We start from the raw sequence: 24,504 nt of genomic DNA, 5'->3' as shown, positions 1-24,504 counted from the left end.
TAAAACAGGACAGAAAATGACAAAACCAAAAAGAGAAAAGGACAGAACAGAACGCAAGAGTAGAGCAGAAAATAACGTAACAGAACTGAACACATCAGAACAAAATTAAACTGAAAAGAACAAAACCAAACCTAACATAACAGACAAAAGCCTCAGTAAACTGAAACTAACAGAATGGAACAGAACTGAACTGCATAACAGAATAGACAGCTAGATAGATACAGTGAAAGGCACTATATGATAGATAGATAGATAGATAGATAGATAGATAGATAGATAGATAGATAGATAGATAGATAGATAGATAGATAGATAGATAGATAGAGAAAAGCACTAGATAGATAGATCGATAGAGAGATAGATAGAGAGAGAGAGAGACAAAGGGATTATATGATAGATAGATAGATAGATAGATAGATAGATAGATAGATAGATAGATAGATAGATAGATAGATAGATGTGAAAGGCACTATATAATAGATAGATAGATAGATAGATAGATAGATAGATAGATAGATAGATAGATAGATAGATAGAGAAAAGCACTAGATAGATAGATCGATAGAGAGATAGATAGAGAGAGAGAGAGACAAAGGGATTATATGATAGATAGATAGATAGATAGATAGATAGATAGATAGATAGATAGATAGATAGATAGATAGATAGATAGATAGATAGATAGATAGATAGAGAAAAGCACTAGATAGATAGATCGATAGAGAGATAGATAGAGAGAGAGAGAGAGAGACAAAGGCACTATATGATAGATAGATAGATAGATAGATAGATAGATGTGAAAGGCACTATATAATAGATAGATAGATAGATATATAGATAGATAGATAGATAGATAGATAGATAGATAGATAGATAGATGTGAAAGGCACTATATAATAGATAGATAGATAGATAGATAGATAGATAGATAGATAGATAGATAGATAGATAGATAGATAGATAGATATGAAAGGCACTATATGATAGATAGATAGATAGATAGATAGATAGATAGATAGATAGATAGATAGATAGATAGAGAAAAGCACTAGATAGATAGATCGATAGAGAGATAGATAGAGAGAGAGAGAGAGAGAGAGAGAGACAAAGGCACTATATGATAGATAGATAGATAGATAGATAGATAGATAGATAGATAGATAGATAGATAGATAGATAGATAGATAGATAGATGTGAAAGGCACTATATAATAGATAGATAGATAGATAGATAGATAGATAGATAGATAGATAGATAGATAGATAGATAGATAGATATGAAAGGCACTATATGATAGATAGATAGATAGATAGATAGATAGATAGATAGATAGATAGATAGATAGATAGATAGATAGATAGATAGAGAAAAGCACTAGATAGATAGATCGATAGAGAGATAGATAGAGAGAGAGAGAGACAAAGGCACTATATGATAGATAGATAGATAGATAGATAGATAGATAGATAGATAGATAGATAGATAGATAGATAGATAGAGAAAAGCACTAGATAGATAGATCGATAGAGAGATAGATAGAGAGAGAGAGAGAGACAAAGGCACTATATGATAGATAGATAGATAGATAGATAGATAGATAGATAGATAGATAGATAGATAGATAGATAGATAGATAGATAGATAGATAGATAGATAGATAGATAGAGAAAAGCACTAGATAGATAGATCGATAGAGAGATAGATAGAGAGAGAGAGAGAGAGAGAGAGACAAAGGCACTATATGATAGATAGATAGATAGATAGATAGATAGATAGATAGATAGATAGATAGATAGAGAGAGAGAGAGAGAGACAAAGGCACTATATGATAGATAGATAGATAGATAGATAGATAGATAGATAGATAGATAGATAGATAGATAGATAGATGTGAAAGGCACTATATAATAGATAGATAGATAGATAGATAGATAGATAGATAGATAGATAGATAGATAGATAGATAGATAGATATGAAAGGCACTATATGATAGATAGATAGATAGATAGATAGATAGATAGATAGATAGATAGATAGATAGATAGATAGATAGATAGATAGAGAAAAGCACTAGATAGATAGATCGATAGAGAGATAGATAGAGAGAGAGAGAGAGAGAGAGAGAGACAAAGGCACTATATGATAGATAGATAGATAGATAGATAGATAGATAGATAGATAGATAGATAGATAGATAGATGTGAAAGGCACTATATAATAGATAGATAGATAGATAGATAGATAGATAGATAGATAGATAGATAGATAGATAGATAGATAGATAGATAGATAGATATGAAAGGCACTATATGATAGATAGATAGATAGATAGATAGATAGATAGATAGATAGATAGATAGATAGATAGATAGATAGATAGATAGATAGATAGAGAAAAGCACTAGATAGATAGATCGATAGAGAGATAGATAGAGAGAGAGAGAGACAAAGGCACTATATGATAGATAGATAGATAGATAGATAGATAGATAGATAGATAGATAGATAGATAGATAGATAGAGAAAAGCACTAGATAGATAGATCGATAGAGAGATAGATAGAGAGAGAGAGAGAGACAAAGGCACTATATGATAGATAGATAGATAGATAGATAGATAGATAGATAGATAGATAGATAGATAGATAGATAGATAGAGAAAAGCACTAGATAGATAGATCGATAGAGAGATAGATAGAGAGAGAGAGAGAGAGAGAGAGACAAAGGCACTATATGATAGATAGATAGATAGATAGATAGATAGATAGATAGATAGATAGATAGATAGAGAGAGAGAGAGAGAGACAAAGGCACTATATGATAGATAGATAGATAGATAGATAGATAGATAGATAGATAGATAGATAGATAGATAGATAGATAGATGTGAAAGGCACTATATAATAGATAGATAGATAGATAGATAGATAGATAGATAGATAGATAGATAGATAGATAGATAGATAGATATGAAAGGCACTATATGATAGATAGATAGATAGATAGATAGATAGATAGATAGATAGATAGATAGATAGATAGATAGATAGATGTGAAAGGCACTATATAATAGATAGATAGATAGATAGATAGATAGATAGATAGATAGATAGATAGATAGATAGATATGAAAGGCACTATATGATAGATAGATAGATAGATAGATAGATAGATAGATAGATAGATAGATAGATAGATAGATAGATAGATAGATAGATAGATAGAGAAAAGCACTAGATAGATAGATCGATAGAGAGATAGATAGAGAGAGAGAGCGAGAGACAAAGGCACTATATGATAGATAGATAGATAGATAGATAGATAGATAGATAGAGAGAGAGAGAGAGAGAGAGAGAGAGAGAGAGACAAAGGCACTATATGATAGATAGATAGATAGATAGATAGATAGATAGATAGATAGATAGATAGATAGATAGATAGATAGATAGATAGATAGATAGATAGATAGATAGATAGATAGATAGATACTTTATTAATTCCCAAGAGTAAATTCACATAGAATAGAACTGAACCAAACAAACAGAAATGAGCTGAACATACAATGCCACTCTCATGCCCACTTGATTCAATTGTGAATAGGGAGCTGCCACCCCAAGTGGCAGAAGAAAACCCTAAAAGAACAGGACAAAAAGAATAAAACAGGACAGAGTTGAGAGAGACAGAGAGAGTGGTGCTGAGGTGTCAACCGTTGCACAGTACAGAATAGAACAAAACCAAAAATAAGAAAAGAGAAAAGGACATAACAGAATGGAACGTGACACACAGAGCTGAACCTCACATAACAGAATTGAACGGGACACAGCAGAATAGAACACAGTACAGCAGAACTAACTAAACAAAGCAGAACCTGACTAAACAGGACAGGACCTGAGCAGAGAAGAACCTAACAGAAGAGAACAAAACAAACAAAACCAAACCTAACACAACAGAAGTGAACAAAACAGAGAACAGAGCGCCCACTTACTTTCAAGTCCACTTCATTCAGTTCAGGGACAGGGGTCTACTCTGGCAGCATTGGAAGCACCACAAAAAAGTTCTGAGCAGGGCCCACTCACACACCCAAACCCAAACGTAACCAGGGCTGCCAGCCAAAACTGGACAACCGCACATCATAAAACTTTCAAAGCCACGTAACCCATTTCGGGGTGATAGGGGGGCTGAAGCCTGTCCCAGCAGAACTGAATCTCCAAACTCAAGCATGTTTCACTTAGGCCTAGGAGGCCTCACTTTACTGAACCCCCCAGGGGAGGCTTGTTGTTAATGTAATTACTAACTGAGTCAATCCAGCGGCACAAATGAAGACGCCCACACCTGATGACTATGATATGCAGAGGTTTCACTTACTTATTTTGTCCGAAGAAACAACTACTGTGAGGTCCTTGTGCGTATTCTAGTTGAATATCCTGAAAAAACAAACAGAAAAAATATACAGATTCATCTCAGTCCAGCATCTTGTACGCATGTTTAACAATTAAACACAGACATGGCTACACATGTAGGCCAGCACAGGACAACAAACACAGCGCCAGGGCAGGAACAGAGACGCACAACACGAGTGAGCGAGCGAGCAGGACGGTGTTTACAGGGAATTCTACTGAATGTCATCAAATGTATGGCAAGAAAATAAAACAGCACAGAAGACTTAGGAGCGGGCCAGAAATGGAGGGATGACAGGATCAGCCTTATTCATCCAGTCACTTTCAGGCAATAAAGTAGCACGTATTCACAATTTGTAATTTGACACAAACACTGGCAGGCTGTGAGTCGCAAGTCTTTGCTTTTAATTTTTAATGAAGTCTCGTCTTTTGTTCCCACCTGTGTGGTCACCTATCCGTGTGCCATTTGTGTGTAAGTTTGCAGATTTGTCAACTTTTGTTTTTAAATATGACCATTTTACTGTGAACTTCTTCTTTAATCAAAACCAGTCACTAATTTTCAAAGAGAGGCAAAAACTCCTAAGATTTTTGAGAAACTGATATGCTGAACAGAAAAAAACAAACAAATACAAATTCACTTTTGTGTAAAAATAAGCCAATGATAAACTCTATTAGGCTAATGAAGAAAGTGGTGTTGGTCCCGGTAACCAACCATTGAGTCACCGGTGCTAAATAAAACAGAAAGTCGAGGCAGCACTTTAGTGAGTACGATCAGGAGGAGAGACGCAGTCAAGAGCAAGCAAAGAGCGTAACGCAAAAATCAATCCCACTTTTATCAAACTCACAAAATAAAATCGAAAATTTTAGTTGAAAGGAAGTTTAAAAGGTTGATAGCCACAGAGTGGATTGTGGTCCCGACTGCGGTGTTCCTCTCAACGGCATTTCAGAATTTTAGACATTGTTTTTCTTGAATACGCACAGATCTGCTTGTCGTTATCCCTTCGGTTGCTCACTACATCAGTTGCCAGCTGTCAATTCAGAGAGGTCACCTAGAGCTATAAAAGCAGGTAGACTGGGTCTGGGCGGGGGTCCAGCTCACCCACCCTGAATACTCCTGACTGGCACAGCAGTGCGTATACCTGCTTTGCTACAACGCGCCTGTGCAGGGGCTTCACTTCTCACTAAACAGCCGATCAATTCAAAGTAACAATTGTGACACCCTGATTGGAATAAAACCTGCAGCCACGGGGGGACCCCAAAGGGCTCAAATGGAAAACCACTGTATTGGGCTACTATTGATGGCCAAAAGTGGAACTTAATGAGAAATGTGCAGATAAAAATCAGAGATTTTTTTTAACATAAGGAGATTAGATCAGCAAAAGCAAGAAAGAAATGAAATACACTATGAGGAAAGAGAAAGATGAGAACTGAAGTTTATAGAAGACACAGATGACAAGGCAAAGGCCAGAGGTAAAGTGGCCAGTATTTCAAAATCCACATTTCTACATCTGAAAACTGTGCCCACAAACTACTTTGAGTAGCTGGCACTTCAGGAGGCTGCTGGGAAACAGAGATGTAGGATAAGTAGCAGGGCCACCGGCCTATCAAGTGGCTATGGAGATTGGGTGGCCACCACTGCGATGCCCAAAGGATTCAGCTCATTATAAGGAGGTAGGACTGAATACGCCTGGCGATGTACAAAACCCTTCGCTGTGCTTTTCATTTTATTTGTGTTGCAAAATGGCTGAAAATGCAGCAAATGACCAGGAAGATCGCCAAGGATACAACTAGAGCAAACTGAAAGCACTGGGAGCCAACGTGGAAGAGATACCAGTCCTTCCACATCTCGAACTGACCTTGTAGAAGCAGACTGGCGCAGGTACCCTCAGCCTCAATGAAGACACTCGGAGTCTCAGGACAGGCAGCAGAATCGAGATTTACTGTGTGGCGCACATACAGACTAACAACAGATGCAATGAGCGAGTACAGTACAATGTAATACAATTTATTTTTGTATAGCCCAAAATCACACAAGAAGTGCCGCAGTGGGCTTTAACAGGCCCTGCCTCTTGACAGCCCCCCAGCCTCGACTCTCTAAGAAGGCAAGAAAAAACCCTTGTAGGGAAAAAATGGAAGAAACCTTGGGAAAGGCAGTTCAAAGAGAGACCCCTTGGCATGGGCAGTTCTACATTTATTACAGTTCTTACCACACAAGACATTCTCTATCATCATCTGACTCTTAACATTCCCCTGCTTTAGTTCTGCCCCTAATTAATTCCACCATTATTGCTCAACTGAGGGGGTGTCAAACCCCTCTCTGCCCATCACGTCTGTCTGACAAGGCCTACCTGTACTCCCTCCTAGCTCGGCAGTTGCTACCATTATTTACAGCCAAAGAGCTCACATCCCCTCTCTAAGCGAGGGGCCCGTCCTTCTCCAGCTCTCCTGCACATTTAACCTTTGCCCTAATGAACTATTGGTGGTCTCTAGCTCATACAATATAATAAAAAATACGTAGTGTCGCACACGTGTGATTGGGAGACAACTGAAAGGCTTTAAAAATAGTACTACCGCGCCAGACCAGGGGGTGGCGAGCTGCACTAACTCTCTTTCTCAATCTTCTGCAGACCATCCATGGGAAATCTGGCTAGGTCCCACCCCCAGTGATGATGTCACTTCCGCACCCCGGCGTCTTGAATGATGTCACATCCGGTATCGAAGACATCACTTCCGGTCTCGGGCTTTAAAGCTGCCATCTTTTCGTATTATATTCAGTTTGATTTTGAACATCACAACTAATTTCCACCCTTTTTGCAGCCAAGTCACAATATACGGGTGGCTGCCCCAAACCTTTTTATGTCTGTGGTCTGCTTTTGGGACAGTAGGCATAAGTCTTTTAAATTCTAACTCTTACACCTTAATGCTTAGTAAAATATAGTATTGACTTTTCTTGTGTGCTTGTAATACTTTTGTAGTACGTAGAGATTACCAATTTTAAGAATACATTTTTCTCTAACCTCATCATTATGTACTTCAAGGCAAGTGAATTTCAGAAAATGCACAGGAGTCCAAAAATGACCTGGCCGGTCACTTAACCGGTGACAATGCAGGTCAGGTGGAGGACTGAAGTCATTCACAAAAGATGCTCCGTGTCCAGAAGTAAAAGACATGGTGGCTCATTGGACGATGTGCCGCTTTCTTTTCAGAGAGTAAAAGGAATCTGAACCGCGGGTGGCCATATTTGTTCTAGATTCCCAAACTCTTCATCTCATTACAGCTTAAAAATGGAAATATTTGGAACATTTTAAGGCTTTTTCTTTCACCTGTGGTCCCTGGTACCCTTCAGCCCCACTGCAAGCTGCAAGAACAGGCAAGGGATTTTGAAAATTCATCACAGAAACGCTTCACTTTAGTGTACAATGTTATGTGGCAAATTACTGTATACCAAGATTGTGAAAAAATAACTTTGACGTGAAGAATACCAAACTCATCCTTCAAACGAATTGCATGAAACTCGGATCTTTTTATGTGGCTCATCCGCCACTGCACAGGAGTCAAATGCAAACTGAATGTCTCGAGGTTTTGCCATCGTGCAGACCCTCTCATCACGACTGGATTGGTGGGCTGTCACCTTAAAATAAGCTCAATCACTAAACAAACCAAACACATGAAAAACAACGACACAAAAGGAGCCGACAGATGAAATGACTGGAGGTGTTCATTTCACAGTCGCGTATCGCTCGTGCTTAACTGTCTGCCGGTAGATAAAAGATGAGCATTCTTGTGTTTTCTCAGTAGCTTAGCACACAAAACAAGTAGAGTGGCTCTCCTTTCAATTTTTGACTTTGCTCTTTTGCGTTTTCCATTATCTCAGCGTTCGTATTATTTTGTCGATTTGGTTACGATCTCTGCATGTCTGATGGCGTTTTTTTGGATCTCGAGCTCCTATCATCTCCTGAATTCTTTGTCTCTCATGATTATTTTTGAGTTACCAATGGAAATTCGGAACTGTCAGATCCTTGGGGGGAAACCTGCTCCCCTCTGAGAGAACACTTCAGCTGGGGAGGAAGACTGTCAATCAACAGGAGCAACAATGGGAGTGGCTTAACATCAAGAAAAAGAATACCGTATATACTCAAGTTTAACTTCTCCCAAGTCGGTGCCTGATTTTATCGTATAATTTCTGGTATTTTATAATGTCGGTCGTATAAGTCGAATGCAGAAAACTTATGCTATTGGTCCAAGAGATTATGATATGCTAACGCCTACCTGAGAGAGAAACCACGGAGCACACGGCCTTTTTGTGCTATGCATTGTGCCTACGTGACCACACGGTAATACCCGAACTATTCCGAAGTGACATTTGCACCATTTTGTGTTTTTTGTATCTCACACCCTCATACACCCTTTATCGTAAGAGCATTCCTTATCTATGACGGAGCGTTTGATCAGAAGAAAATATGAAGCTGGTTTTAAATTAAAAGTCGTTGAAGTGGTGAAAGAAATTGGTAACTGCGCTGCTGCAACAAAATTCAATGTGTCTGAGAAACCGATGTGAGATTGGAGGAGGCAAGAAGATGTAAAAAAAGAAAATTGAGTGTCGTATTTTTGAACGGGCGTACAAGTCGGGGTCTGATTTTATGATCGATTTTTCGGGTTCCAAGACCCAACTTGTATGTGGCCAAGTCAGAGTTCTGACCACAACTCAATGGACGATCGGTGACGAGACCTCAAAATCGATGTCCACTGCTACTTTCCAACTGAGGCATCTCAGGAGAAAACAAGTGAAAAAAATATAATTAAAGGGGTCTGGAGATAAAGTGAAGTCAAAAAAATACGAAGGATGTTCAAAAAGTTTCCGCACTTTTATATTTTCATTGGAAATGGTGAAGGCAAAAACATTTTTTGCTTATGGCATTAAAAAGTTGGTATGACGCTGGAAAAACTGCATCGTAAAGAAAGGTGACTATGTAGAAAAGTGATGTCATTTGTTTTTGAAATTCTTAATACATACTGTTAAAAAAAGTGCGGAAATTTTTTTGAACGTTCCTCATATGTTCAGGGCCGATTGTAGAAAGACAAACCGATTTTGACAAGCCAGTAACGTTAAACGAAAATCAACAACAGGAACCTAGAAAAGAAGTCTGAGAAGCGTGAAAAGGATTTACGTCAAGAGTCGCACAGCAAACGTTAAATTGACCCAAACTTGTATGAGGAAGATGCCTGTGACGAGCTTTTACTGGATTGAGACGATGATGTCATGTGTTGCAGGGAATCCTAGGAAAATTACCAAGGCATTGGCCGACTTGAATGCCATAAAATGGTGGAATCCAAAATGGTGTTGTGAGAAGATAAGAAAACAATAAAACATCTCTCAGGAATAAAGATAGAGAAAAATAAATACCAAAATCCAGTTCCTTGAGTTAAAAAAATGTAAGATATGAACAGAATACACTAATCATAACAGCAACTAACTTGGCACAACTTGAGCAACTCTGCAAGGAGAAATGGGCACCATGTTGAGCAAAATTAACAGCAGCGTATCCATAAAGACGACTTACTACAATCGCTGGGAGTGAACGTTCGACCAAGTAAGGAACAGTGAGGGGGCTTGATAAAAACTGATAAACTGTTGAAATTTCACTTCTTGGAATTTATTTCTTTATTTCTTTGAACAAGCAGCAGTGTGGAAAAGAGTTTGTTTTAATAAAAATTCCCAGTCAAATCGCTCCAAAGCCCAGGTGATGTAGCAGAAGGGCCCACGACATTTTCAAGGCACCGCATGTTTTTGCATTGCCACTGTAAACAGAGCTCACGGCTCAGGGGTTTAGCAAAGCCACTACAGACAAGCCTCACGTGCGCTAGGATGGCACAAAACAACACAGTGTGATGTTATGAGGGTGACACATCACAATCAGCAGCTGTGAAAATCATATGAAGCATTAAAGGTTACGTTCGGTAGTCCTCAAGTCCAACTTATTTCTTCCCAATCAAGGTATGTATTCATTTGCCACACGAAACTGCAAACTAAAGTGAAGCATACATTTTAAAAACTAACTGGCCCACTCTTGTGTTTTTATAATAGAGCTAATGGGCACTGGGGTGCCAACATAAAAAAAATGCCTTAAAATTTACAGAGTATGTCCAGTTTGATTATTAAGGCGCGTCTCGAGATTGTACGTATATTGCAAAGTGCTGTATCCGTGTCATTTTAAGAAGGATAAAAAAGCAAAACATGCTGGTGAGATCCAACCATTTTAAAAGAAGATTGGCTGGGCGCTTAACCTCGCTGCTCATCTTTGTCTGTGGCAGCCACTCGGGTCCAAAGGTGTTAACTCACCTTGGAAAATCGTCACCAAGCACCGTTGTGTTTAGGTGGTCCAGCGAGAGAAAGATCAAGTGTGTGCCTAGCATGCAATCAAAGTGACAGGAACTGAACAGACGTTATAGGCATACTGTACACTTCACTTTAATCAGGTTTAGCAATTTTACTCCACGTGTGTTAGCACAGGCAGCGTGGAAGAGCAGTGTGCCACGGCACTATGGCCTGCATGGAGTTTGCATGTTGTCCCCGTGGATTTACGGATCAACTGGTTTCAGTGACTTTACTCCCTCAAACACTTCTTTTATTACCACATCCTCAGCAAGTGTGACTCAACATGTCTTAAAAAATTTGAGAAGTGGTTTGTGGTGCCTCAATCTGCTCTATCACACACTCTGCCACTTTCATTTCCTTTGTATTTTTTTATTGTGTTTCTGTATACAAGATGGCACGGAAAGTGAGATATGTAGGTGGCTCAGCTCTTTCAAAAAATCTAAGGCACTTATTAAATATGCAATGAAGTGGAATCAGTTCAGTTTAAATGTATTGTTGTGTAGACAGAGAGACAGACAGAGATGAAAGGCACTATATAATACAGAGATAGATAGATAGATAGATAGATAGATAGATAGATAGATAGATAGATAGATAGATAGATAGATAGATAGATAGATAGATAGATAGATAGATAGATAGATAGATAGAAAGGTGCTATATAATAGATAGACAGATAAATAGACAGAGATAGTGTGAAAGATGCTATATAATAGATAGATAGATAGATAGATAGATAGATAGATAGATAGATAGATAGATAGATAGATAGATAGATAGATAGATAGATAGATAGATAGATTGATTTGTCCCCCAGGGGTAATTTGTTTTTTTACTGAAGCTATATAAATGAATAAATACATAAATAAGTAGATAAGTAAGCAAATAAATACATAAATTAATATACACAAAACTTTGGTCTGAACACACACCAGAAAGTCTATGAAGCAAGAAAATTAAAAAGAAACATCAGTTCTGCCTTGGCAGTCCCGGTCACAGTGAGACGCTATCCATGCGTATTGCTATTGGTATACAGGAGCCCTCGTCGTGTTCCTTCACACACTTCTGGTGACTGATTTGTTTGCTGAAAGTCCTCAGTGTTGGTGTGTCGTGGAATGGACATGCAGCTTTGTTCATAATGTCACTCAGTTCTGTCTTCATTCTCTCCTTCTCTATGACCTTCAGTGGGTCCAGAGTGTGCCCCATAACTGTGCCTACCCGCTTTAATCAGCTTGTTGATTTAGTGATCCTCTCCTGAAGTGGTGTTACCGGCCCAGCACTCCGCAGTGGCCATCACAGAGCTATAGAAGACGTGAAGGACATCACTTCCCACAACAAAGGAGCACAGTCTCCTAAGAAAGAAGAGTCTGCTCTGGCCTTCCTTTTCTAGTTCCCCTGTGTTCAGAGACCATTCCAGACTGTCATTAATGTTGACCCCTAGGTACCTGTAGGAGTGGACCACCTCTACTTTCACTCCCTGACTAATGATCCGACATGGAGGCTCAAAGGTACAGCAAAAGCCAATAAGCAGTTCCTTGGTTTTGCTGATGTTCAGTTGCAGATGATTCTCAAAGTTCTCCACCTGAGTCCTCTCCTCTGTCTCATCCCCCTTATCAATAGACCCCATCAGTACAGAATCATCTGAGATTTTCTGCAAGTGACCTGACCTGCTGTTATATTTATAGTCTATTTATATATTTATTGTTATGTATAAGTACAGTGAACCTATCACATGTGCTGTTCACTGTGATCCCGCAGCACGGCGAGACTCTCACTCCATAGGCTGTATAAAATAACAGCAGTGAATGTGAAAGGTGAAAAGTAGGCAATGCTTACGAAAAAAGATAATCTTCTCATCTGTGTGTTGTTACAAGCTGTGACAGAACAGAACTGCAGGAGCGAAAGTAGAAGAATAAGCCGACTACAGCTTGGTGAGGGGGGTGTGGCTGGATGGGGCTGTCATAGCTCCACCCACAACGTCAGAAAAGCAAACAAGAAATGCATCCTTAAAGGAGAAAACAGCATCGAGACGCTCTGGTCAGATTTATTATTTCCAGTTTAGGTTGGTTGTCCCAAGTGTGCCTCAGAAACATGGAAGGCCCGTTTTCTTAAATCGAAAGCTTTGGTGCTTCAAAGCAAATGTGGTTGATAATTTTTAAGGCTTTTTTGTCCACACTGGGACTCTGGTACCCATTATAAAATGTAAGAGCAGGCTAGTTTTTATTTAAAAATGATCAAATATGCTTCACCTTAAAATGTAACTTCATAATTGTGAAGAAACAACTCAGACTTGACCAATACCGAACTTCTCCTTTAACAGAAAATGTGCTCGAGTTTGTATTGAGAAGGTGGCTCTTACCGAACCAATAAAGGAAATAAAAAAAACAACACAATGACAATACAAATGGAAAGCAAGAAGGGTGAAAAGTACCAGGTTTGATCTTGCTGTGTAGTACAATTCTTCTGAACAGTCCAAAAAATCCTCACTGTCAGGCTGTTATGCAGACAGAGGTCAGGAAATTCAGTTATTGACATCAAAGAAAGTTTAGGGACATAAAAAAATGAAAAAGAATAAAGGAGGAAAGCTTGACGGAACAAAGCGTGCAGCCCTTGGTGAATACCAGAACGGAGGTAAAGAGAATAAGTTTAAAATTGTCCAGCGAGAAACAAAAAGGCTACACTGGAAATGTGCAATAAAACACCCAAAGCTCAAAGAAGTGGTCCGAACAAAATGTGTGGAACAGAGTTTAGAAAAAAAAAAAAGGCCAATTGAAATCTTAAAAGTGGAATCAAGAAGTGCAATTCTCACAGAAACGTGACGTCCATGTGGTTCCTTAAACAGGCCTGAGCAATAAGACCTGCATGGCCAATCTGGGCCTACTGGTCAGGACTGCCAAAGCTTTGGGGTGTGACACATTTCTAAGGGCCAGTGCTCTGAGGCTTTACAAACAGCCCACAGTTGGATTTGATAAATTTTATTGGTCCCCAAGGGGAAATCATCTTTTAACATGACCTTTGGGGGTCAAAGCGCAGGGTCAGTCCTGGTACAGCGCCCCCTGGAGCAATTTTCAGGTTAAGAGTCATGCTCAAAAGCCCAACAGGGTAGGATCCCTTCAGGCTGTAATGGGTCTTGATCCAGAAATCTTCCAGTCCCCACCCTCCCAAAAAATTTGCTGCTATGATTTTGGTGACATCTTTTTACAGAATCAGGTCTTTGTAAGGATGATTTATGAATCAAGTGAATCAGAAAAATCAAACATTCTTAGGTCAAGCTACTATTTGATTGTAGCATCAATTATAATGATGAGCAATTATAAAAATGCAATGTTGCGTACTAAACCAGTGATTTTTATCTCCAGCGTGAAGCATTCAAGAACAGAATACTTACGAGCTCGTGGTGCGGTTCTGTCTCCTTTCTCATTGGTGGATCAAACTTTACTTGTCCAACTAAAGTAAAAACAAAAGTTCTGCGTTATCTCTTTATGCGATGTCTAAATAAAAAAGCAAGAAACCAACATAAACACACATAAGTGAAATTATTCATTAATATATATATGCTGTATATAATATAGTACATACTGTATGTGTATATATATATATATATATATATATATATATATATATATATATAAATATATGCTCACACACACACAGACGTATTGTATATATATATATATATATATATATATATATATATATATATATATATATATATATATATATATATATATATATATATATATATAGTCACACACGCGCGATTAGGGATCAGCTGACCGGCTCAACAGAGCGCGATAATACACAGAAAACGGGCTTGGAACTGAGTACTAACACCTCTCTCTTTTATTTAGCAGAAAAACAAATGAATAAACAAACCTTTTCGAAGACCCGCAGATGATTTCACTTCCGTATGTACGACAACTGCTATCTTCCTCCTGTCCTGTTCTGATGACATCACTTCCGGCTTCGCGTTATCACGTCATCTCTGGCACTTCCTGGATTTTCCCATCATGCCCATTGTACATAATTTCCTGTCTGTCCTTTATATAAATCCGGCTATTTCATCAATATGATTGTCCTTGTTGTGATTCAATTTGCTTTTGAATGTACCAGTCTGAGAAAGACTACTGGACCCCTTTTTGAGCATGTTGTCTCTTCCTTATATCTTCACTATATATATATATATATATATATTCACGGCATTCGTAGGAGTGCAGTGGAGTGTGAACGCCTGATGAGCCCAGAAGGAGGGCGAAACACGTGTCGCGTACTCTTTGCATTTATTTGACAGTAAACTATTTCAACCATATATATATATATATATATATATATATATATATATATATATATATATATATATATATATATACATATTGTTATAGATGCCCGGACTCAGACAGAAACAACACCAGATGTCCACAACACACACGTTTTCTTTCCTTTTCCTGCACACACAGTGTACAAACTGGCACAATAAACTCAGTCCTTAGTGTTTATCTCTTTCTTTCCTTCACCGCCTCCACTCCTCTCCTGCAAGCTCCGTCCTCTTCCACCCGACTCCGGCTCCCCGAGTGGAGTGAGGCGGCCTCCTTTATACTGCACCCAGAAGTGCTCCAGGTGCTTCCTAATTAATATCCGGCAGCACTTCCGGATGTGGTGGAAGTGCTGCATGCGAGTTCAGCTCCTTTTCTGGCAGAACTTCCAGGTGTGGCAGAAGTGCTGTATGCCAAGGCTCCGGAGCTGTCCAGGCGCCCCCTGGCGGTGGCCACGGACCACCATAGGGTTGAGCTTATCCGTGGCCCTGATACTATCCATGGGTGCTACCCTCTTGAGCCCCAGGGAAGATATTGCCCCTCACTCAGTCCTTCCCTTCTCCAGGCGTCCTGGTGGGGCAAGGTCCCTGGACGTCTGCCACAATATGTTTTATATATTATATATATATATATATATATTATATATATATATATATATATACACACACATACACACACAATCTCTCTCTCTGTATAAATACTGTATATGTCACATATATGGCTTCACTGTCATACCATCCATACACCACATTGCAGCATACAGTGGCACACAGTAATGTTCTCCTGGACTGCACACTGCAGCACATTCCGATGTGGACAAATGCATTGGTACACCCCCCAGCCCAAACAACAAGAACCCCCAATAATCTCTGAAATAACTTGAAACTGACAAGTCATTGGCACCCATCATCTTTGAATTCTGCATTCAACACAAATCAGACTTTGCTTTAGAGTTTTGATTTAACAGAATATTTCAAATAAGAACACAAACAAAAATGGAATGGAGCAAAAATGATGGAACCCTTAATCTGTGCATCCTGAATCAGCCGCAGGTACAGTAGTGACAAGGACACCAGCAAAATGCAAAACTAGAGAAGAATCAGTCAGGAAGGAGAAGCAGAGAGCAACCGTCTATGGCCACCATTCCCTGTTTGAGGGTGCCTTGTCTTGCTGTCACCCCTCAGGACACCTGTTTGTCACTTCAATTTGCACCAAAGCAGGTGACATTGATTCCCAATCACTTGTGCTTCCTAACTGGACATATTGATATCCCTGAAGCTTCACTGACTTGGTGTTAGACTGGCATGACTTAAGTGTTCCCTATGATTTTTTGAGCAGCGTATATTTATAGATACATACACACAGACACATACACATAGAAGGGGGTTTCTATTTCAGTTTTAACATTTTATCTCATGCTGTGTAGCGAGCTGTGCTCATCAGGAGACTGACTCAGTTACCACTGATGTAACTGCATACTGTAATGTGTAATTCATTTACCAGTTAAAAAAACAAATAAACGAATCCCCTGGCCATCGTATCAGGCGCTTCATTATCCATCCATCCATCCATCGACTGCATGCTGACTAAGTAACATAACATCAAAGCCCAAGAGTTCTAAAGCTACTCACAGTTGATCTCTGAGCGCGTTTTCTCTTCCCTCACATTTCGACTCGTGGAGTGGATTCTGTGCGGCACAACAATCGGTGGCTGTGAATAAACACAGAAAACTGTTAAATGAAGGCATCAACAAGCACATAAAGGGAGGTCTTGAAAACATCCATGAACGTTACTTTTGGGAGAAAACAGCCGGGATGATTAGCAGGTTACTGTACCCTGGGGTCTTAGACTGGATTTACATGAATTGTATCCAAAACAAGGCGTTCAGCCAACCTCTAAAACAAGATGTTATGTCGTATGACACACAGACAAAAGACTGCAGTGACAAACACGAGGAGGGAAAATGTGCACAGCGACAAAGACGCACAGATACTGGATCACAGTATTGGCTCTTTACATCTCCGGCAGTTGCTGTAGAACAAGGTGCAAGAGTTGAAATGTTATTAGCTTTAAGATTTGTGTGTTTTGATAACGTTCCTGCTGCAATTGAAGAGCTTGTGAATAGTCTGAAACATAAAGCACATTGTATCACAAAAGAAAATGGGAAATGTCATTTTAGGCTGTTGTGTTAACACTAGAATCCCTGAAGCCTACGAAAAAACTTGTAATCCCGGCCCACCTTAAATTCCTTCGTAGTCTCCATCAGCGTCTTTTGTTTTGCAAATGTGCCGATCAGCACAAGCAGCAGGCAGCCTGCTATCCCATTCTCCCCCCATCCCTTGACCAGAGCTCAAAAAGTTCTCCCAGCTCAAGCCAAGGCTCTTTATCTGTGTGTGAGATGCCTGGAGTTGTAGAGGGTAAATAATACAGTATATCGTTATTTTGAATACATGCATTTTATGAGTGTTCCGTGTCTACAAAGATCTGGTTAAGTGTAGGATGAACGGAAATGCGAGGCAAGAAAAGCTGAACACACACCTAAAGCAGAAACTTTTTCCATGTTATACTAATAATGACGTGAAGTGTATAATGTGTGAAGACTTTAGTCCAAATATCAAATAAACACATGCACTTTTATTCAAGGATATAACCAAAGTAAAAAAAAAAAATCATTTAATTTACATTTTGTTGTCAATGAGTTACAAACCCAACCTCAAATGTCGATCGACAGAACGCTAATATGTATTCTTGGATGGTGCAGAGGTAAGAACTGCTGCTTTTTAACCAAAAGGTTGCCAGTTTGAGAACCGGCACTTCACATTTTGAGAAGTGAGCTGCTATTATTATTATTATTACTATAACTAGGGGTTTCGCACCCTGCTCACCCTGCTTGCCGGTACAACAAATAATTCTGAGCAGGCATCAAGCACAGTACCAACTGTGGTCATCACTGCTCCTGTGAAAAGAATGAGATAAACGCCATCAACTCAGAGAGGGACAGGCAAGTTCGTTGTACCACATGAACGTCACTGAGAGAATAAAACTGAATAATAAAAAAAGCATTAACTTCAGTCCAATCATCACTCCCTTCATATGGGCCGTGGCATGTACGTTCATGATCTTTGACTTATCTGTGCTGAACTTGAGTTCAATTTTGGTGGCTTCTCGGTCAAGGTTGGTCGTCACTTCCTGCGGTTTCATTTCATCTTCTTCAAACAATGCGATGTCGTCAGCGAAGTCCAAGTCACCGAGCCGAGCTTGATCAATCCGGTGGATACCGACTCCGATGCACATCCCTGCTTGTCACATGACGTAATCCAGAGGAAAAAGAGCGGGGAGGGGATGCAGCCTTGTTCGATCCTAGTTGTGATCTCAAGTATGTGTGGCCATTTTCAGTTTTGACGCATATCGATCTCCAATGCAGATCTCTGAAGATGGCAATGAAGGCTGTTGGTACACCATAGGAATGCAGGGTCTGCTAGAGGGACTCTCGATGGATGCTGTCAAAGGTTTTTTTGAAATCTACAAAGTTGATAGCTAACAATTTTCTGAACTCAACGCATTGTTCTATGATGTTCCAAAGGTGAAGATCTGTTCACTGTCCACTGTAGAAGCCGGCTTGCTCTTCCTTTTGTGATGGTTAAAATCCAATAAATAAATAACCCCCATAAATAGGTTAAAACACAGTCGGGACCCCTCCATAAAAAAAACATCATGAGCTGTGGTGCACCCATTCAAACTGATGTCTTCTGTGCTCACCATTAAAGTCTGCTCAGCAAGGGGAGAATTCCATGGCAAGCGCAGTGATCCTTCATTTTGGCTCGATTCCCCGCTGCCGTCCCTAGGCATTTAACAGGGAACCCCTCCCTTCTCCTGCCATTATCCCTTGGCGTTCGGCTGGAGTCGCTTGGAGAAGTTGGTCACTCCTGCTCCTTGGACACTCAGCAGGAGCGACTTTGTCCCGTGAGTGCCATCCACTCGCTTGCTCACTCCACCACGGGCCACTTCTTGACCGCTTGCCTCCTCCCTACAGCACTAGCTTTCCCATGATCCTGCCTCTTCTTTTCTTTCGGTTTAAGCCCCAGTCTTTCTTTCTTTTTGCTTCTCCCTTTTCTCCTTTACTACCTTGTGGATGTGGTTGCTCCACCAAATGACCTGCAGAATGCCCATGTGAAACAGCTAAGCCAATCGTACCTGCAGGTAACAAGCAATCCACTTGCATGCCCCACCTCAGCAGCTTTGCATCTTGCACCCACAAGCCACACTGTTTTTACTAAAAGCTGGACAAGGTCATGGACCCCAGAACACACTTCATCACATAGGTGTGCTCTCAATTAGCTTGATTAAGACAACTGGCCAATCAGAGGCTTCCAGAAATCATGATATCAATTTCTGGAATCTTCCAGACAGACCATCAACTTGGTGTATGAAAATGTTTGACTCCCTGAAAATCTGATCCAGTAAAGCAAGGCTGCTGTTAGCTATTATTGTGAGATGACCACTTATGGAAATAAAGAAGATACCATAATGGACTTAATAAACAAAATGTATGGTGACATGACACACGTGGAGCTGGGAAACATCGAGTATGAACACTTTCAGCCAAGGCGGATGGGAACTTCTGACCACGAGACTGTATGTATATATTGTTTTAATTTTACTTAATGAATAATACGTACTATTAACACCAAGGAGGGTCACTAATTGCATGCATTTGTCACCACATGCATTTCTATCCCCCCACATTTGTCACCGTACACTTCTTTAGTGCCACCATGCCATTCAACATAAACAAGCAGGGTTGTAGACCACAAGAAACTTGAAACCCATGCACAAGCCATGCCCTTTCGAATGTGGAGATGGACGCTGCCGTTTAGGTGCGATGAAAAACAAGACCTGTTTGGCTACTGAACGGCCTTAAAAACTCAGCTCTGCCAAGTCAATCTTTTTAGGTTTTCCTCTGAAAAGCAAAACCAATTCCTGACATCTAAAAGCGCTGAAATTCATTAAAGGTGACATTTTTCAGAGCCACCTACAGTTCTCATTATCGGTGAATCTTCGGAGTTGCTAGCAGGAAGGGGGATGTCCTCACCTCTCAGTGATGCCTTCTGAAAGGTGACAAGAGTGTCAACAAGGTCACCTTTACATCAAAGCACACTCGATCAGGCTAAAACATAACAGCTTTTAATGGCCTCATTAAGCTTTAGCTGTGTTGTTCACTCGGAGCATTAAGAATACATCACGACAATTACCTTAGTTGTAATTTTGTTGAAGAATGACGCGTACAAACTCAACAACCGAGGACAGAATTTCATAAAGGGGGAGACCAGGAGGTAGACAGGGGTCAAGATTTATGCTGGGTTTGAAAATGGAAGATCAAATCAACCTTTGGTCAAAGCCCCAAAACAAGACCCAAAACTAAAAAGTCAGAGAGAACGATACTGAAGTCGTAAATCGGGAACGCTAGCAAAATAAACTCAATAGCAATTTGTTTTCCTTCCTTAAACTCAGATGAGTAGGAAGTGCATGGCGTGACATTTATATCGTCACTGATGATGATGTGATGAGGGAGACGTGAATAAATTTACAACTTATTAAACACACGTTAAATTCCAATTTTGATGTCAAGACCCTCAATAAAAAAATAATAATACATTAGGTGCTTTCCCATCACAGTAACGTTTTAGAAACTTTAGAATCTTTTACAGCATTCCACCCATAGGATCTCAGGCCATTTGTATTTCCATGTACATTTTTGTAGCTCCTACTCCAGGCTGTGTACTTTTCGCCGGATCAAGAACAATTGTGGGTGTGGCTTGGGCGATGAATTGTTTTGATTGGTTGACTCACAAGCACTGGCGCCACCTTATGGTTCTGTTAGTAGTTTGGACTTTGGAGAGTCATCAGTGAAGCTGGAGGTTACAGTTCCTGTGGTGTGGGGGGGAATGCAATACAGGTAAGTGGCCAGGGACCACAAGTGGCTCAGTGTGCTGATTGGTTGACCATAATCACTGGCGCCATTTTACAAATTTGAGAGTAGTTTGGATTTTGGAGGGCTATCGATAAAGATGGAGCACCGCACTTCATAGCCACCTCCCTGGTGTGCAGCGCAATGCATCCCATCGTAACAATTATCAACGGTGAGGTTACATTCACTTCGAGGCAATAAGGTGAGGAGGCCCCACCCAGTCAACTCCTGATCACGCTGCATCACTCTTCGAAGCTGACTCCCTGGTGCATCATGCCATACATCACATCGAAGCCATACTCCTGAATACATCCCACTTCACACTGCATCACTCTTCTTTGCATATCACATATCTGGCATAAAGGTTACAGTTCCTGTTGTGCAGCGGGAATGCAACACACAAAAAGCGTCCAGGGACGACCACAAGTAGCTTAGGGAGATAAACTGTGCTGATTGGTTGACCACAAGCACTGGCGCCATTTTACAGATGCGTTACTAGTTTGGATTTTAGAATGCGATTGATAAAGATGGAGCACTGCACTTCGCACCGCCTCCAAGCAATTATCCCCTTTGAAGAAATAAGGTCCCCCACATCATTCTCCATAGCCGACTCCTGGTGCGCTAAGCATACTCTGCATCAAAGCAATACTCCTGAACGCATCCCACTTTGCACCACATTACTCTTCTTTGAATGTCACTTATTTTAGATAAAGGTTACAGTTCCTGTTGTGCGTTGGGCATGCAGCATATGAAAGTGGCCAGAAAGCACAAGTCGCTCAGGTCCCACATCATACAAGAACTCACTGATTTCTGGAAACAAAGATCCTGTGGTGGGAAAACACTTGTTGATCGTCAGAATCCATGCCGATAAAAGCGCAGTTCTTTTCTTTAAATCACTGATCATAACAAGCTCTAGTCAGAGGGGCTGTCAAACTTGATAACTTCATGTGCTGGACCTCATCACCTGAGATGTATCACAGATGACAAATTAGACTTGACTTGATGTTATTTTAGAAGAATTAAGTGGACAGGTCTGACAAGCTTTGTTGAGCTCAATGGCCGGATCTCAACCAGATTGTTCTAATGACTGTCCCCTGTGCACAAAGCCAGGTCCATAAAGACATGGAAGAACACGAGTGGCCCTGACCTCAACCCTACTGAACATCTCTGTGATGAAATGGAATGCAGATTGTGAGCAAGTCTTTCTATCCATCATCAGTACCTGACCTTACAAACGGGCTGAATGGGCACAAATCCCTACAGACACAGTTTGAAATCTTGGGGAAATCTTTATTTAGGGGGCATCGCTACTCCATATGAATGCTCATAGAACTGGAATGGGATGCCTAACAAGTTCATATAGGTGTGATTGTCAAGTGTCCAAAAACCTTTGACCATAAAGTGCATGAAAATGAGTCTGTGGTGAAGGAAAAAAAAAGACAAATGTGAGCGTATCTGTGCACCCACCCCATCGTTGGATTACGTGGCATTGAAAATGAACGGATAAAGTAAGTCATCATTTACACACTCAGATCATGCAGACACAGCGGGGAGAATAAGTACTGAACGTGTCAATGTTGTTCTCAGTAAATACATTTCTAATGGGGCTACTGACATGAAATTTTCACCAGATGTCAGTAACAACCCAAGTAATCCACACATACAAAGAAATCAAAATAAATAAGTCCATGAATTAAATTATGTGAAATAAAGTGGAATGACACAGGGAGTAAGTATTGAACACGTTTACTGAAATTTCTTTCATACTTAGTAGAAAAGCCTTTGTTGGTGATGATGGCTTCAAGACACCTCCTGTATGGAGAAACGAGTCACATTTGCATCAGGTGTGATTTTGGCCCATTTGTAATTCCACACAAACTCTCTTCAAATCTGGAAGGTTCCGGGGGCCTCTTCTATGAACTCTGATCTTCAGTTCTTTCCATAGATTTTCAATTGGATTCAAGTTGGGTGATTGACTCGGCCATTCTAGCAGCTTCTTTGTTTTCTTTATTCTCTGAAACCAATTGAGAGTTTCCTTGGCTGTGTGTTTGGGGTCCTTGTCTTGCTGAAATGTCCCCCCTCGTTTCATCTTCAGCATCCTTGGTAAATGGCAGCAGATTCTTATCAAGAATGTCCTGCTACATTTCTCCATTCATCCTTCCTTCAATTCCATGAAGTCTGCCAGCCCCACACCATGATGTTCCCACCTCCAAACTTCACTGTTGGTGTGGTGTTTTTGGGGTGATGTGCAGTGCCATTTCTCCTCCAATGACATCCAAAGAGTTCCATTTTGCTCTCCTCTGACCCAACTCTATTCTCCCAGTATTTCATTGGCTTGTCCAAATATTGCGCAGCAAACTTTCGATGAGCTTTTTTTCCCACAGTGGAGTCTTGCGTGGTGAGCATTCATAGAGACCATGGCGGTGGAGTGCATTAATTATTGGTTTCTGCTAATTCCAGGTCTTTCTGAAGCTCTCGGAGAGTGGTCCTTGGCTCTTGGACAACTCTTCTAATTATTCTTTTGTTTGACTCCTCTGTCAGAAATCTTGTGAGGAGCACCTGGTCTTGGCCGGTTTATGATGTTCTTTCCATTTGCTGATTACGGCCCCAATGGTGCTCACTGGAACATTCAGAAGTTTAGAAATAAGTCTGTCACCAACTCCATCAGTATGTTTTGCGATGGTCTTGAGAGAGCTCTTTACTTTTATCCATCATGAGACGCTTCTTGTGTGACCCTTTGGTAATGATAGGCCATCAATTAGGACTGAACCTGCTGATATTCATTGGCACTGACAGTGGGCTATCAGGACTGAGTGATGTCCACTGGTGTCTCAGCTTTCCAGGCCATTTTGCACCTCCTTTCCTTCATGTGTTCAATACTTTTTCCCTGTGTCATTCCATTTTATTACGCAGCACTTCATTTATGGACTTATTTGTTGTGATTTCTTTGTATGTGTGGATTACTTGGGCGATTACCAACATCTGGTGAAAATGTCATGTCAATAGCCTCATTAGAAATATATTTACTGTGAAAAACATTGACGCGTTCAATACTGTATCTGCATGACGTGAGTGTGTAAATGGTGACTTACTTTTTTACTGTCTGAAAGTCACATTCTTATAAAGATACCCTGCTAAGCCTTCGGGTTGTGGTGTTTCTGAAGGGCCTTCACGTGTTTGCGGTTTTCTCCTTGTAAAGATCAAATCACTTTAATTTAAGATGAAATACGCTGGGGACAAATGTGTGCAGAAGGTCCTGGGTGAGGGGGGCTTGACTGACCATCACATAATTGATAGGAGTTGAAATGTAAGTTGATGTAATTCTACCTGAATATGCTCATTACCTTTTGTTTAATTAAGCTTCACAGGATTATCTGAATTATTGAACATAATGGCAAAGAACGAATCATTCTGACAACACACATCAGCAAATGCTGCCAGGAAACCCG

General features: G+C 40.2%; 1 protein-coding gene across 7 annotated transcripts in view; it reads right to left on the bottom strand.

Annotated features, from left to right (window-relative positions):
- The window catches only part of LOC114665585 (mitogen-activated protein kinase kinase kinase kinase 3), a 126,427-nt gene that overhangs the window by 31,519 nt on the left and 70,404 nt on the right, over positions 1 to 24,504 (bottom strand). For 4 of the 7 annotated variants that reach the window (XM_051919137.1, XM_051919138.1, XM_051919139.1 and 1 more), the window contains 4 exons: positions 16,719 to 16,797; positions 14,163 to 14,221; positions 13,206 to 13,268; positions 4,367 to 4,425 (listed from right to left, as the gene is read on the bottom strand). In XM_051919137.1, the coding sequence (XP_051775097.1) occupies positions 4,367 to 4,425; positions 13,206 to 13,268; positions 14,163 to 14,221; positions 16,719 to 16,797 (260 nt within the window). The remainder of the gene's footprint in view (positions 1 to 4,366; positions 4,426 to 13,205; positions 13,269 to 14,162; positions 14,222 to 16,718; positions 16,798 to 24,504) is intronic. The other 3 variants (XM_051919140.1, XM_051919141.1, XM_051919142.1) reach the window with 1 other exon arrangement.

Source organism: Erpetoichthys calabaricus, chromosome 15 (assembly GCF_900747795.2).
Source record: "Erpetoichthys calabaricus chromosome 15, fErpCal1.3, whole genome shotgun sequence".
Classification (NCBI taxonomy): domain Eukaryota; kingdom Metazoa; phylum Chordata; class Cladistia; order Polypteriformes; family Polypteridae; genus Erpetoichthys; species Erpetoichthys calabaricus.
Note: the sequence above shows the minus strand (reverse complement) of the source record. Positions and strands in the feature narration are given on the sequence as shown.